This window comes from Rhinolophus sinicus, linkage group LG01 (genome assembly GCF_036562045.2).
Source record: "Rhinolophus sinicus isolate RSC01 linkage group LG01, ASM3656204v1, whole genome shotgun sequence".
NCBI lineage: Eukaryota > Metazoa > Chordata > Mammalia > Chiroptera > Rhinolophidae > Rhinolophus > Rhinolophus sinicus.
The window spans coordinates 122,819,369-122,837,243 of NC_133751.1; the positions used below are offsets into that span (position 1 = coordinate 122,819,369).

Sequence of the window (17,875 nt, forward strand, 5' to 3'; positions counted from 1 at the left end):
GGAGTTTTATGGTTTCATGTCTTACATTTAAGTCTTTAATCCATTTTGAATTTGTTCTTGTATATGGCATAAGAATGTGGTCCAGCTTCATTTTTTTGCATGTGTCTGTCCAGTTTGCTCAGCACCATTTATTAAACACACTGTCTTTACCCCAGTGTAAATTCTTACTTCCTTTGTCATAGATGAAATGTCCATACTACCTAAGGCAATATACAGATTCAACGCAATCCCTACCAAATTACCAAAGACACTTTTCACAGAACTAGAACCTATAATCCTAAAATTTATATGGAACCATATTAGATTAGCCACAGCAATCTTGAGAAATAAGAACAAAGTGGGGAGGTATCACGCTACCTGACATCAAATCATACTAAAAGCCTATAGTAATCAAAACAGCATGGTTCTGGCATAAAAACAGATACATAGATGAATGGAACAGAATAGAGAGCTCAGAAATGCATCCATGCCTATATGGTCATTTAATCTATGAGGCTTAGCTCATTCTTGTCTGAGCTAAACCTTTGTCCCTTAAATCCTCCCTTGGCATTTTCACTACAGGTAGGCTATCAACTACATATGGGACATTCAGACTCCACTCCTTCATCTTCAACCCACATTAAAACTCAAATGTCCCCTGCATTTATGAAACTGGCACCTATAAGTCTCTAAGTAGCATGGAGACCAAAGATCTCCTTGGCATTTTCAATGTATGTACTTTACATTTCAGCTTCCTGAAAATATCTCGCATGATATTTGAGCAAAATTACTGTCCTTCCAAAATGTCTGGTGATTTTTTTTTTTTATTCCAACCAATGCTAACGCACCCTATGGCACCATACATGGCTACCCTCCTAAGGCATTTGACGGTGACGTTATCATCCACAATACCATCATAAGAGAGGAATAAAGACAGATTACCTGGGGTTAAGAGGATGACTGACATAGTGATGAGTGAGCATACAACTAAAATCACCAGCAGGGCTATAGCAATTCCCTTCCAGTTTCTCTGTGGAGGGCTGTTACTTCCCAGTTCCTACCGAGATAGAAAAGAAAGTTTTATAATTATACATGCTCCAAGAGAAATGTATTCATAAAGAAATGATTCAGTGTGTGGCACAATCACAGTTTGAAAGCTGATTAGAATCTTTCCTCTTCAGTAGCTCATTTAATTATTCAGAGGTGCATATATTATAAATGACTATCTTTTGGGGGGCAATCTTATTTCTCTAAGAGATAAACCAAGAGAGCTGTATGCCTACTGTTCAAAATGATGATTTTAAATGCACTGACTATAAACAGTAGGATGATAGCCAAAATACTCTGCAAAATAATTATGGAAATAAAGTGTGCCATTTACATTTTTTTCTTGCTACAATGGAACTTACAATACAGATTTAAATACAAATATTCCCAAAGCACTATAGACTGTGTTTTTAACTGGATGGGGTGGATGGAGGAAGATTAGAAATGGGAAAATCATTCAAAATGCTGTTCACTGCAGAGCAGTGCACAGTTGTCAACACAACAGGTCCTTTTTAAACAGTTCTCCCACCACTCATAAAAATCAACAGGGTGTAGTAACTAAATGAAATGAGTGCTTCTATATCAATAGTTAATGGCATCCCCTCCCTAGGCAGCATGCATGATATTGTCAAGGAGGTAAGATTGATGGGAAAGAAAAACTTGAGCATTTCTCACAATGCATCGAGTAAAGCTTTTCATTTTCAGATGATCTGTGTTCTACTCTGTTGACTAGAAACGTGCAAGCATAATTTACGAAATCACAGCACAGACCACACTGGTTTGAAATGAATACCAGATTTTCTTTGCAATAAAGTATATAAAATACCAAGTCTCTTGTTTCTTCCTGCCTCATCCCCTAACCTCTTTGCCTCCTTCCCCAGTAGAACCTTCTTTATTCACAATTATTTAAGTGCTTTGGGGACAAATAAAACAAAATATGAATTTTACTATGTGTACATAAATCACCCAAGAAGCCCTGCTTTAAACAAAGATAAACAGTATAGCAAACATTTAATAAACTATAAATGTGTTCCTGTGACTCACAGGTTAAAGCATTGAAGCCAGTTTTCATATAGTGAAACTGGTATTCAATTCTGCCATAAACACTTTGGATTTGAACTAGGCCTTAAATAAACGCAAGAGGACACCATGCACAGGGGGTATTTTGTTCTTGTTTGTTTTACCCCATCTGTGATCAACCACTTGAACTCTGTCTTTCACACTGATGCAACAAATTCAGCAGAAGACAATTCTACTCTTTTTTAAATGACTTGCCCCACACTTCTTTGTCATGCTTATTAATGCTTGTTATCCAACACTTGCATTCCTCTTGCATTTTGGTTAGAATTTCTATTCATATTTTCCACATAAATCAAGACAGAAGGTCCCCAAATCATCAGCATTAGAGTAAACACAATTAGCAATAGTTTTCTTAAGACCATAAACCATTTGCTGAAATGCAATGTTACTACACGTCTATAGGTGAGTTTTCATCAGAATCTAGGTGGTGTGATGGTCAGTTATTCTCCACATTAAAGCTCAACTTCAAGACTACTCAGAAGTCAGAGAGACAGGTTAGAAGGATCAGTGCTGTAAGTCAAAGCCTACCATGGCCCAATAGCCATAAAGTTTTGAAACACTCATCTCAAGAAAGAAACGACAGGAAGTGGGTGTCTGGGCCATGAATCCTGATCGCTTTCATATCTATTAAGTCCAAGGAAGATGAGCCAAGTATTTTCACTTCACAGTGTAAGAAAAAGGGAAAAAAGAATAAGATTAGGAAATTGTAGCTGATTTCTTAATCTAGTAAAAGAATCAAGAGTAAATTATAAATTTAAATAAACTGATTCTGATCTTGATTCACTGTTACTCGCACATAAGGCAAATTCTTAGAAAAATTTCAGATTGTGTTTTTCACTTTTGGAATATGATGTAACCACCACGTGAGGTCTAGTAGATACTGTCTAACACAGAAATAATAGCTTAGATGGCTTACTGTGCATTTGGTATTACACTGAGTATTTTATGTCGATAATCTCACATAATTCTCATAAAATCAGGTAAGAGCACTATCATTTTGACAGATTCACAGATGAGAAAAATGGGATTTAGAGAGATTAAAAATAAATCCACTTACTATTAATAAGTTAGGAGATAATAATAATAATAATAATAATAATAAGTTAGGAGATCTCAGGGCCCACTCCATAGACACTGGCTTCAGAAAACACACTCTTTACCACTATAATATGCTCTCCTTAAAGTAAGAATTTTTAGGATAAATGCATAAATAAATCAATAAATCAATGAATCAAGGAATGATTTGGATGCCTACATAATACCAGTACCTTTTCTTTGAGAAAATTCAATTATATAAAAGCTGTCCTAGATTCCATAATGCTTTCAAATAACTTTAAATTCCCCCAGCAAATTGGGAAAATTCACCACTTTTAAAATGATAAAACATGTTTGAATAAAAAGTTTTGTTGTTTTTCTTAAAGAATGCACATGAGAACGTGTAGCTCCTCTGACTCATCAATGCCCAAAGCATCTAGCATCCACAAGAGCCTTTTAGAAACTGCAGATTTAATGAACTCTTACTATAATTCTCCCTTTCCATCCACTGTACATCCTATCACCTAAGTCTCCTCCATCCAACCCCTTTCATGTGCATCCAATTAACAGACGCAGTCAACCATTCAACATCCTGCTCAAACGTCTCCTCTTTTGGGAATTTCCCCTAATTGTGTAACCCAAATATGATTTTCCTTCCTCTGAATAAAAAAAAATGCCTAAAATACATTGTACCAATAGGTTTAAAACCAACTGTACTTAATAGTGATCAGATTGCAAACATGCTTGTAATTTTTACAAAACTCAGATATTTTTTTAAAATGTGAATTGTAACTATACTCATAATGATAATTATTTTTTTAAATCTTGCGAGAATTAAAACAAATTATTTAAACAAACTCTTCCTTAAATGTACAATAAAAAAGTACACACTAAGTGAAGTGCTTGGGAGGTTCTTCCTTCATATACGTGCACAGATCACTCTTTCTCCTCATTCAAGTCTTATCTCAAATGCTCCTTCCTCGGAAAGCCTCACCTGAGCATCTTCTCTAAAATAATATCCCATGTCTCCTTCTATCCCCTCATTCATCTTAAATTTTCTTTAGAGAGTTATCATTTTCGGAGTATATTATGTCACATCACATTTAATGACATATCTATAAAAATATATATTAAGCTATTTAAGTATTCATTTTATCTGCCTCCGCTCTCCAAAAGAGAAGCTTTGTAATCTAAGTAACATAGTTCATCTTGTTCTTTGCTCTATTCTATTTGGAACAGTGTTTGGTATATACTAGGTACACGATAGATAATACAAAATGAATGAATGAGTGAACGACTGAATTACAGCAGTTATGATGATGATAATCATGACAATAATGGTGGTGGTAGTGATGGTAATGCTTAAATCCATGTATAAAGAACCATCATATCTCTGGTGAATTTGTTATCTCCCTAAATTAAGAGTCACATCTTAGATAACTTTTGATTCCTTGGCGTAACAATCTCTGGTTCTTTTAATAGGTGCTTAGAAAATGACCGCCCAATTCATTAAGTAATATAAATAAAGACCTGAAAGGGTATAGAGATACACTGCCATTAGCTAAATACACATTAATAGTAAACTTTTTAAATGTAGCTACTTGCTAAAGATTAATTTGACCGCAATTATTTTCAGCCTCAGTTATCTGATGTTTGCATTCCAAAACACAGTTGCCATTCTTGAAGTTAACTTCTTAGTCTTCAGCAATCTTCTACACACTAGTTTTTATTGCTGTGGAAGGGGGTCCTAATTATCTTTGCTTTTCAGTGACTTTCTATAAGTCAACACATGAAAGCAATCAACCACACAGACCAGATATGGTGCTTTGCCCCAGACTGAGAAATGAAACATACAAGGAGCTTGTAACATGTTCATCTAAGTAGATGCTCTGGAGACAGAACACAGCCAGCATTGACATATTATATTCTCAAAAGAGGCCCAGAGATACAAGCACAAATATTTAATGTTCCATATGTAGAGCTGCTTTTGTAAGTCAGTCCTCCAGTGAATGGACACAACAGTTAAAACACTGCGTCGAATTCCAGACGATATTCAGTGCTGCAATTGTCGGGACACATGTTGGTGCTACAGACCAAATTAAACTGGATCTGTAACCTAGCTATTTATGTTGTATTTACTGCCAATCAAAATACTACCCTTCAGTGAACAGTATATAAGACAAAGATGTCCACAACACACATAGTTTACCTAAATCCAAATGCATTTTTAATTTGTTCAAGTGCAAAGGACCAAATGTTGGAAATCACAAGCAGAAAATATTCAAAGTTTATATATAATTTCATTTGGCAAATAAGGACAAAAGCCTAACCAACAGACATAATTTCTTAAAAAGAGATGAAGTGAAGGATACCAATAGTTTTTCATAGTATTCCATGCGTACTTCCCCTTGGAAAACTCCATATTTATCTGCCATATGCATCATGAGAGAAAATATGACTCCTCCATATTAAAATAGTCTCAAAAAGTGATAATGTTCAGAGGAAGATACAAGGGATAAAATAACTATGATATTGAAATTGTGTCTGTAGATTGGATGTGACTGTGTTTTATTAAAAATAAGTTTTCTTCAACTACATGTTTACTTTCTTATAACCACAGCAAAGGTTCTTTAAAATACCTTTATAGCTATTTGAAAAGGTAAACTTAGATTTTCAGGTTTAGAGTATTAGTATTTAATACGTTGATTCTAAGTAAAGTTCTCCAAACATCCACATCCATTATTCAAAAACTCCTCTTCATTTTCCTTATGAAATTTTTCTTATCCTCTCCCTAACTTTTACTACTTTAAAACCTTTCCGATGTGCTTAAGTCTTCACAAAAACAGACTGTTAATGTTTTCTGAAATAAAGTTAATAAGTTCCTCAAATTAAAAAAAAAAAGTAGTTTCTGTTAAATAGCTCAAGTTTGATTTTCTTTTTTATTTAAATGATTTTACTTTATGCATTGTGTTCACATTCAAAACAGTGAATAATTTCAACTGTGAATAAGTCAGAAATAGTCCGAAGGCATTTATACTGAATAATTGGAAAATATCTTAGAGGAAGTTAAAATACTTTTAAATGTTCTATATTGTTTCATGATATTACAAAAACATAGAATTAAGACTTTTAAAGACACATGGAAAAAACTCTAAATTGATGAGCAAAGATTTTACATCATTGTTAAGAAATGTTTAGCCACCTCTGGTGTGAAAAACTTGAGATTCAACATTAGGCCAATTCTAATTACCAATATAATAAAAAGTTAAAGAAGGAGACATAAAATAGGAAATCACAAAATTTGTATTTGGAAAATGAGGGGGGAAGTTATTAATTTCTTTGTTTGAAATAAAATTTGTTCTTTGAATATGTAATCAGCATTTCCTAAAAACTGATGTGCTGGATGTAGTGGGATTACATAACTATACAAAAATCAGGAATAAAAAAAGGAATCAGAAAATATAATTTTTTTTTAGTAAGTGGAAAGTGTTAAAATACACACTTAAGTATTTAGAAAGTTCAACAAGGACACATTTTTTTTCCAGCAAAAATAACTGACAAAATTTAGAATGTGAAATAGACCAATAAACATGAAAGCAATTAAGATAATTTTTAAGGAGCTCCCCAAGGTATGGGGTCATAGATTTTGCATCAAAGAAACAAATAATTCCTGTACATTTATACTATTTGAGAGTATATTGAAAGAAGAAAATAATTCAAAATTTTAATTAAGTTCACATTGTCTGAAAAGTCTGCCTGAAAAAGATAGCACATAAAAAAGTAAACTCAATTAAAATAAATAAATGAATATATACTAAATAAAATTTTAATGAATTAAATGCAGGCGCTCAATATAAATAACAATTAAATATTATGAAATAATATCAACCATGAAGAGATACAGTCATACTTCCTTGCAATGTACCAATTAAGAATATCAATAAAGAAAATATAATTGTAGAGATTGTTTCTCATATTTAATTTGTATTTTAATACTTATAATACTTACTGCTTCCTAAAATTGTTCATTTTATTCATGGATGCTCACAATTTCTTCATTTGTTACGCTTCTCTAATTAGAGGACTCTCTACTAAACAAAGTGTATATTTTTGGTAAAAGATCACAATTTATACATTTTTCAACATAATGTCTGTTATAGTTTTGTGCTGTCAATGTACACAAAGTAGTGTTGAATCAGTGCTAATCGTAGTATGAGCTATAGACAACAACATCACTTAGGAGCTTGTTAAAAAATGCAAAGGAAGAGTCTTTTATTGGTGTTTGTTTTACTGTTTTAAATTCTGATTTAGTTTTATTTGTTCATCACTGATTTGTTTATAAATGAACTAGTAATTATCTCAATTGTAATTTGACATTATGATTGCTTGTGACACACTCCGGGTTGGATCACCATTAAATCAGAAACAAAACAAAGATGACAGCTATCATCAATATATTATGCAGTAATAGTTTTACATTTCTAGTACCTTGATTTAGAGATTTAGCTAAACACCTGCCACTCTGAACCTGTTTAGGGTTCTAAACCACAACTGAAACAATAAGAAAGCAATTAAAGAAAACAAACAAACAGATCCAAGATCAGCATGATGGCAGACTAGAAACCTCCAAGCCATTATTCCCCCCACAGGAACATCAAGTATACAACAATAAACTGGCTAAAATAGTTATTTTTGGAAGTTCTGCAAACCAGTTAATGATCTGCAGCAGCCAAGCAAACGTCTAATCAAGGAAAGGCCACACTCTAAAATGTAAGAAGTTTTAAGGAATTGTTCAACGTCCAATCCCCTCCCTGGCACATGTAGCAGCATCAGGAGGAAGTGGCCTAATCCTCAGACGCTTCCCTCAGCTGGAAGGAAATGAGTGGAAGTTCTTTGCATATCTGGCCTATCTGTTGACTACCTGAGGGTTTCTGTCTTGCCTGACTTGAGGTCAGACAGAAATTGCAGCATACTCTGGATCTAAGATTGGAAGCCATAGAAGACAGTGGCAGTTTCCATGATGCCTGAAAACTGCAAGGGAACTGCAGACATGCAGGATCTTAGAGTAAAATTATACATGCAGAGGAACAGTAGAATACTTAAGCCTTCAAGAGAAAACAGGGGTACATTTTTTTTTAGGGAAATAAAGACATTTTAAAACAGTCATGTATGCAGGGGAATCGAGGAGGTGGGAAAATTGCACACAGGCCCAGGGAGGATAAATGCTGCCAAAAGACCTGAGAATATCTTAAGCCTTCATGCTGGACTGACTAGTGCACATCTTTATCCACAAAGAGCCAGTCTCCAAAGACTGAAAGAGGTGGCTATTTTTCAAATGCCCAAACATTTTAACAAAAGATCACAAAGCATACAAAGAATCAGGGAAACATGGTCCACCCAAAGGAACAATATAAATATCTACAAACTCACAGTAAAATAGCAAAGCCTTCACACTTACAATAGAGGGAATTTAAAACAACTATCTGAAAAATGCTCTAAGAGATACAGGAAAACATGGACAAAGAAATAAAGGAAATCAGGAAAATGACATAAATTGAATAAGAGTATCGACAATGATTTAGACATTATTTTTTTTTTTAATCACAGAAATGCGGATGCTAAAATAAATACAATAACTGTAAAGAAAAAATCACTAGAGGGATTCAACAGACTCAAACAGTGAAAAAAAATCCATGAACTTGAAGACAAGTCATTTGAAATTATTAAGTTTGAAGAGCAAAAGGAAAAATGAACAAAAGTGAATATAGAGGGGGGCGTGATGGTGGAGTAGATAAATGATGTGCTTGCCTGCTCCTATGACCACATTAAAATTACAACTAAATAACAGAACAATGAACCTGGAGAACCAGCTGAAGCCTAGCTGAACAGAAGTTCTATAACTAAAGATATAAAGAAGCACTTTGAGATTGGTAAGTGGGATGGAGACACCAAATGGGCTGGCCCACACCTGTGTATGGCAGTGGAGAATCAGGAAGATTATCAAAGCTAAGGAGGTCCCCCCCCAGATAAGCAAGGGACCAACACCCCACATTAGGCTCCCCAGCCCAGAGTACTGGTGCCTGGAAGAGGAATCCCCACAACATCTGGCTGTGAAAACAGTAGGGATTCCAACAGGCCAGGTGAGACACAAAGCTGTGGGAAAGCCAGATATCCTCTTAAAGGACCACAACACAGACTCATTGGCTAGCAAGCATTCACCCTAATCTCTGACAAAGGAACAGTAACTGGAAAGACACCAGAAACACAAGGAGAGAATAAGTTATGTGGCTTCAGTGTGAGGACTGGAGGGAGACTTGCCATTTTTCCTGTGTAGAACCCTCTTCCCATGTAGTCTACAGGTGGGCACCATCTTTCCTGTGTTGAGCCCTCCCCCACATGGCCAAATCTATATCTTCATTGGCCTGTTGAACTCCACAAGTTCCACCCTAGTGATTCCCTTGGAGTCCGCTGCACCTAATTCAAGAAATGCCAGAGGCACTTTCCATAACCAGCAGCCAGCTTTGCATAGCACATCCCAGGGGGCTCTTCCACTAGCAAACAGGTGGCCTCAACTTGCACAACACCAGAGGCACTTTGGTAGCCAGAAGAAACCCCAGCCCACAGTGCAGTCATTCTTAGACAACTCTCAGGGGTCAGCAGGCCTCAGGCGGGTGGCAGCTGGCCTCAGTGTACTCTGAGCCTTTTGCTGAGTAGCTCCAGGTTTAGCACTGGAACCAAAACAGAATCTAAATTAACTTGATGAATGTCACTCACCCTATCCTGGACACTCCCTAAGACCCTGCCTCATCCAAGTCACATACAGCTTAAGGCTCTTTCAGCAGCTGAGCCTTACGGGCAGCTGGCAGGAAGTAGCAGACCTCAGAGTGCCCTGGGACTTTTGCAGGGTTACCCCAGGCCTGGTACTGGTTCCATTCTTTATTAACATTGTGGCCTCTCCCACATGCCTCCAGATCCAGCAGAGGCAGCTACCAACCACCCATCACTTTGTAGCTCTGACTAGGTAGCCTCAGGTAGGTCACAAGCAGTGGCTGACCTGGGCCTATACCACAGCCATTCCTAAAAGGCCCATAACCAACATATCCAGAGATCGGCTTCAGATCACAACAGAGCACCACTCAATTAGCCCCTCCACAAGCATGACACCCAAAGGGAGTCCTCAACAGGTGAAAGACCCCACTGGGGCAAACCCCACTCCTCAGGGTAAGCCCCCTGCACAGCAGCCTGTAAGCTATAGACATGGCCTAACACCACAGCCAGTCAGCCTGAGGATGAATCCCACTCACCAAGGTGCCAAGAGCAATCAATGCTCAGCTTAAACAGGAGAACAAACACAACCATACAAAGGACACTCCTGGAGCACCTGGCACAGGTGAGCAGGGAGACTGTACCACTGGGCACCACAGGGAACCTACTACATAAGTCTGACCAGCCACGACTGAGACATAGTAGATCTACCTAATAGATAAGAACAAACACAGAGATGTAGCCCAAATGAAGAAACCAATAAATATGTCCCAAATGAAAGAAGAGGAGAAAACTCCAGAAAAAGAATTAAATGAAATAAAGGCAACCAATCTACCAGATACAGAGTTAAAAACAATGGTTATAAGAATACTCAAGGAACTTAGTGAGAACTTCAAAGAGATAGCAAGCTTAAATAAATAAATAAATAAATAAATAAATAAATAAATAAATAATAAAATTGGCAACAAAGGAACAAGACAAACAAACAAAGAAACAAAAACTGATAGACATAGACAAGAGTTTAGTGGTTACCAGAGGATAAGTGGGGAGTGGGGTGGTAGATGAGGGTAAACAAGATCAAGTATGAGGTGATGGAAGGAGAACTGACTCTGGGTGGTGAACATACAATGTTATATATAGCTGATGTATTGCAGAATTGTACACTAGAAAACTATGGAACTTTACTAACCATTGTTACCCCAATAAACTTTAATTAAAAATAAATATTTAGAGGGTAAAGAGGGTAGGGGGTGGGAGATGAGGGTAAGGTGGATCAAATATATGGTGATGGAAGGAGAACTGAATCTGGGTGGTGAACACACAATGGGATTTATAGATGATGTAATACAGAATTGTACACCTGAAATCTATGTAATTTCTCTAACAATTGTCACCCCCAATAAATTAAATAAATAAATAAATAAAAATAAAAACCTTAAAAAACAACCAGTCAGAAATGAGGAATACAAAAACTGAAATTAAAAATGCACTAGAAGGAATCAACAGATGATTAGATGAAGCAGAGAACTGAATCAGTGATATGGAAAAACAAAGTAGCACAAAACACTCAATTGGAACAGTGAAAATAACAATAATAATAATAATAATAATAATAATAATAATAATAATATATTTTTTTAATTAGGATAGCTTAAGAGACCTCTGGGACAACATCATACATAGCATTCACATCATAGGGGTACCAGAAGGAGAAGAAAGCAAACACGAAACGGAGGACCTATTTGAAGAAATAATGACTGAAAACTTTCCTAACCTGGCAAAGAAAACAGAAACACAATTCCAGAAAGTGCAGAGTCCCAAACAAGATGAACCTCAAGAGGGTCATACTAAGACACATCATAATTAAAATGGTAAAGATTAAAAAGAAAGAGAAAATTCTAAAAGCAAATAGTTACTTACAAGGAAGTTCCCATAAGATTGTCAGCTGATTTCTCAGCAGAAACTTTGCAAGAAAGGATTGGCATAAAATGCTCAAAGTGATAAAAAGTAAAAGCCTACAACCATGACTACTCTACACAGCAAGGCTGTCATTAAAATAATAAAAGAGAGATAAAGAGCTTTTCACACCAGAAAATGCTAAAGAAGTTCATCACCACCAAACTAGTATTACAAGAAATGTTAAAGGGATTTATTTAAGAAGAACAAGGGGGGGGGGATGGGGAAGGAGCACAGATATGAATAATAAAATAGTAATAACTATGTATCTATCAATAATCACTTTAAATTTAAGTGTATTAAATGTTCCAATCAAAAGACATAAGGTAGATGAAGGGATAAGAAAACAAGACCCTTAACATATGCTGTCAACAACATACCATACTCTCTTCAGATCAAAAGACAAACAACCTGAAAGGAATGGAAAAAGACATTCCATATGAATGAAAACAAACAAACAATAAAACTGGGTTAGCAATACTTATATCACACAACATGGACTTTAAAACAAAGGCTATAATAAGAGATAAAGAGAGAGATTACAAAATGATAAAGGAATCAGTCCAACAAGAGTATAACACAAGAGAGGATGCAAATAAATAACATAAAAATGAAAGAGAAGTCATAATTGACCCCACATAAATACAAAGGATTATGAGAAAACACAAAGAACAATTTTATGCCAAGAAATTGGACGATCTGGAAAAGTGGACAAGCTCCTAGAAACATAAAATCTTCTAAGACTGTCAAGATGAAACAGAAAATCTGAACAGATTACCATTAATGAAATTGAATCAGTAAACAAAAAACTCTCAACAAACAAAAGTCCTGGACTAGATGGTTTTACAGGTAAATTGTATCAAACATTCAAAGAAGAATCAACACCTATTCTTCTCAAACTATTACAAAAAATTCAAGAGGAGGATAGTCTCCTAAGCTTATTTCATGGGGCCAACATTATCCTGATTCCAAAACTAAATACACTAGAAAAGAAGAAAATTGTAGCCCAATATCCATGTTGAACAAATATAAAAATGTCAACAAAATATTAGCAAACTAAATTCAGCAATACATTTAAAAAAAAAAATCATACAACTTGATCAAGTGGGATTTACTCCTGGGATACAAGGTTGGTTCAATAACCAAAATCAATTAACATGATACACCAGGTAAACAAAGTGAAACATAAAAATCATATGATCATATCAATAGATATAGAAAAATTGTTTTACCAAATCCAGCATCCATTTATAATAAAAACTATCAGCAAAGTGGGAATAGAGAGAATATACCTCAACATCATACTCTGGGGAAAAGCTAAAAGCATTCTTCCTAGGATCAGGAACAAGACAAGGATGCCCACTTTCACCACGTTTATTCACCATTGTATTAGAAATCCTAGCCACAGCAATAAGACAATAAAAAGAAATAAAAGGCATCAAAATTAGAAAGGAAGAAGTAAAACTGCCATTTGCGGATGACATAATAGACGAGTAGAGAGAGAACCCTAAAGATTCCACCCAAAAACTACTATAATTGATAAATGAATTCACTAAAGTAGCAGGATACAAAATTAATGTTCAGAAATTGGTTGCATTTTTACATACTACTAATAAACAATCAGAAAGACAAATTAAGAAAGCAAGCCTATTTACAATTGCACCAAAATAATACATTTAACCATGAGTTTAAAGACCTGTACTTGGAAAACTATGATAGTAAAATAGAAAATACAAATAAATGGAAGCATATACCGAGCTCCTGGATAAGAAGAATTAACATTGCTAAAATGTCCATTCTACCCAAAGCAATCTATAAATTCAGTTGAATATCAAAACACCAACAGCATTTTTCACAGAACAGGAACAAATAATCTTAAAATTTACATGGAACCACAAAGGATTCCACATAGGCACAGAAATCTTGAGAAAGAAGAACAAAGTTGGAAGTATCACACTACCTGACATCAAATTATACTACAAGGCCATAGTAATCAAAATAGCATGATATTGGCATAAAAATGGACATACAAATCACTGAAACAGAATAGAGAGCCCAGAAATAAATCTACACTTATATGGTCGTCACATCTATGACAAGGAAGGCAAGAATATATAGTGGGGTAAAGACAGTCTGTTCAATAAATGGTGTTGGGAAAACTGGACTGAATATGCAAAAGAGGGGGGGAATGGATGACACTACATCATACACAAAAATAAACTCAAAGTGGATTAAGGACCTTAATAAAAGACTTGAAACCATAAAAGTCCTATACGAAAACACAGGCAGTAACACAGGCATTTCTCTGACATTGCTCTTAGTAGTATTTTTTTTTTTCCTGATATATCTCTTAGGGCAAGTGAAAGAAAAGGAAAAACAAAAACAAACAAACGAAAAAAAAAACAAATGGGACTACATCAAACTATAAAGTTTTTGCACAACTAATGAAGCCACCAACAAAATGAAAAGACAGCCCACTGAATAGGAGAAGATATTTACCAGTGACACATGTGGTAAGAGGTTAATATCCAAAATTTATAAAGAATTCCTATAACTCAACACCAAAAATAAATAAATAAACAAACAAATAGTCTAATTAAAAAATGGTCAGAGGACCCAAATAGATTTCTCCAAAGAGGTATACAGATAGCCAACAGACATATGAAAAGATGTTCAATGTCAGAGAAATGCAAATTTAAAAAAGTTAGATATTACCTTATACCTGTCACCAATAAATCAACAAACAAGTGTTGGTGAGGATACAGAAAAAAGGGAACCCATGTGCACTGTTGGTGGGGTTGCAATTAGTTTGGAGAACAGTTTGGAGATTCCTTGAAAAAATAAAAATAGAACTACCTTATGACCCAACAATTCCACTTCTGGGGATGTATCCTATATCTGAAGAAATCCAAAACACTAATTTGAAAAGATAAATGCACCCCTATGTTTACCGCAGCACTATTTACAAATGCCAAGATATAGAAGCAACCTGAGTGCCCATTAATAGATGATTTGATAAAGAAAAAGTGGTACATATGAAGTGTAATCACAAAATATGGTGAATGTTTAAATATAGAAAAAAAATATTACAGTAAATGTCACATTGCCATTAATCCCCCCTCAAAATACCCTCCCTTGCTTCAAACACAATTATCCCATCATTCCTGCCACTTTCTGAAGCAGTTCTGGAAGTCCTCTTTCATGAGTGTCTTTACTTCATCCTCCATCATGACAACGCTCCATGTCACACATCACTTCTGGTACAGCAATTTCTGTCAAATAAAAACATTACAGTGTACCCTCACACACCTTATTCACTGGATCTGGCACCATGAGACTTCTGGTTCTTCCGCAAAGTCAAAAGGACCATAAAAGGAAAATGTTTTGAATTGATTCAGGACATTGAGGCAGGCATGACAGCACAATTAAAAACACTTATGAAAGAGGACTTCCAGAACTGCTTCAGAAAGTGGCAAGGACAATGGAATAAGTATGTTTGAAGTGAGGGGGAGTATTTTGACAGGGATTAATGGCAATGTGTCTCTTACTGTAATTATTTTTATTTAAACATTCACAATATTGTTTGACCACACCACATACATCCAGTGATGTTTCTGACTCTATGAATTTGACTGTTCTAAGTAACTTGTAAAAGTGGAATCATATAATATCTGTCCTTTTGTGACTGGCTTATTTCAATCAGTGAAATATCTTCAAGATTCATGGTTGCTATAGAATGTGTCAGAATTTCCTTCTTCTTTAATTATGAATAATATTCCATTGTAGGTATATACCACATTTTGTTTTTTCATTCATGCATCTATGGACTGTTGAGTTGCTTCCATCTTTTAGCTATTGTGAACAATGCTGCTATGAACATGAGTGTACAGACATCTGTTCAAGTCCCTACTTTTGATTCTTAATCCCTTCACCTTTCTCACCCATTCCCCCCAACGCCTCTCCATTCTGGCAACCATCAGTTTGTTCCCTCTTTCTATGTGTCTATTTCAATTTTGTTTGCTCATTTATTTTGATCTTTAGATTCCACATTTAAGTGAGATCATATAGTATCTGTCTTTCTCAGTCTGACTTATTTCACTTAGAATACCCTCTAGGTCCATGTATGATGTCACAAGTGGTAAGATTTCATTCTTTTTGATGGCTGAGTAATATTCCATTGTATATAGTATAAGGTATGATCAAACAATACAGTGAATGTTTAAATTAAAAAAAAAATATATATATATATATATATATATATATATATATATATATATATATATATATATTGTAGTAAAAGGCACATTGCCAGCAAACAAAATTGAAATAGACTCATAGATAGAGGGAACAAACTGATGGTTGCCAGAATGGAGTGGGGTTGGGAGGAATGGGTGAGAAAGGTGAAGGGATTAAGAATCAAAAGTAGGGACTTGTACAGTAGGGACAGTGCACTCATGTTCATAGCAGCATTGTTCACAATAGCTAAAAGATGGAAGCAACTCAACTGTCCATAGATGCATAAATGAAAAAATAAAATGTGGTATATGCCTACAATGGAATATTATTCATAATTAAAGAGGAAGGAAATTCTGACACATTCTATAGCAACTATGAATCTTGAAGATATTAAACTGATTGAAATAAGCCAGTCACAAAAGGACAGATATTATATGATTCCACTTTTACAAGTTACTTAGAACAGTCAAATTCATAGAGATTCATACTTTTGGTCTCTATGTGTTTGCCAGGAACAGGGGACAGGAGAAATTGGTTGTTATTGTTTCATGGGTAGAGAGTATCAGTTTGAAAAGATGGAAAAAAGTTCTAGAGATGTATGGTGGTAACGGATGCATAACAGTGAATGTACTTAACGACTCTGAATTTTAATCCTAAAAATTACTACAATGGTAAATTTTATGTTATGAATATTTTGCCACAATTTTAAAAATGTATATAATAGCAACATTCACAATAGCAACATGTATGTTAAATTACTTTAGAAAGTTCTGATGTTCAAAGAAAGAAAACCACAAAATTTTACTGGAGGGTTTGTAAGACCACTTGAAGGACATAGGGAATCACTGAATTTCTGTTAAGCAAGATTCCAGAGGGTAAAAATGTCCATTTTCCTAGATTACTCTAAAAATGTAAAGTAATTCCAACGAAAATCCTAAGAACTCTTCCCCTAGACTGATAAACTAATCTTGATATTCATCTGAAAAAATAATCATATGGAAGTAATCATTTTGAAAACAAGAAAAACAATGATGGATGCCAGATATTGAAATGTAATATAAATCTGTGCTAATGAAAAATGTGATATTAATAAGAAAGAAAGAAAAAAATCATAGACAAAATTTCCATGCATCCAAACACATACAGACAAGCTGTTTATACTTTGATCTCCAATATCTCATTATATCTTTCTGGAAGGAAGGACTACTGGGGTTTCTCGCAGCACTTCAATGTGATAACTTTATTATCTCTGTGCCAAAGCAGAGTCATTTTTTCCATTACTCTATTGACTTCTTAGCAGCATTTAATCCATTAATCACGCAATCCTCCCAGAAAAGTATTTTCTTGGCTTTTGTAGCACCACACTCTCCTGTTCTTTATCCTCCTGTGCTAGCCACATTTCCATGTTCTTTACTAGTTTCATCTTAGGCTTACCTCTAAACTATGGGGTTCCCCCAGACCTTGGCCTTGGCATACCATTTTTCTCAGGGAACGCTGTTTCTAGTGATACCATCCAATGACACTTTTCTATCATTCTATTTTTGAATCAATGTTATATGTTAATCTTAAAAAGAGAATGCATGGACAAGCTATTTTAAAAGAAAAATAAATGATCTCTAAGTATCAGATAGCTAAAGCTATCACCATATCCTTCAGGCAGCCTATTTTCTCTCTCTGTATGTGTAAATCTTCTTTATGTACCATCATCAGTAGTTACTTATAGTACCTACCACTTCTTAAAACTGCCCATTTGATTCATGCCATTCAGTTTCCCACA

At 35.0% G+C, this 17,875-nt stretch overlaps 1 protein-coding gene across 3 annotated transcripts in view; it reads right to left on the reverse strand.

The window, feature by feature from the left end:
• DPP10 (dipeptidyl peptidase like 10) overlaps positions 1-17,875 on the reverse strand; it is a 1,304,160-nt gene that overhangs the window by 457,585 nt on the left and 828,700 nt on the right. For all 3 annotated transcript variants that reach the window (XM_074335439.1, XM_074335432.1, XM_074335443.1), the window contains exon 2: positions 922-1,036. In XM_074335439.1, coding sequence (XP_074191540.1) covers positions 922-1,036 — 115 coding nt within the window. The remainder of the gene's footprint in view (positions 1-921; positions 1,037-17,875) is intronic.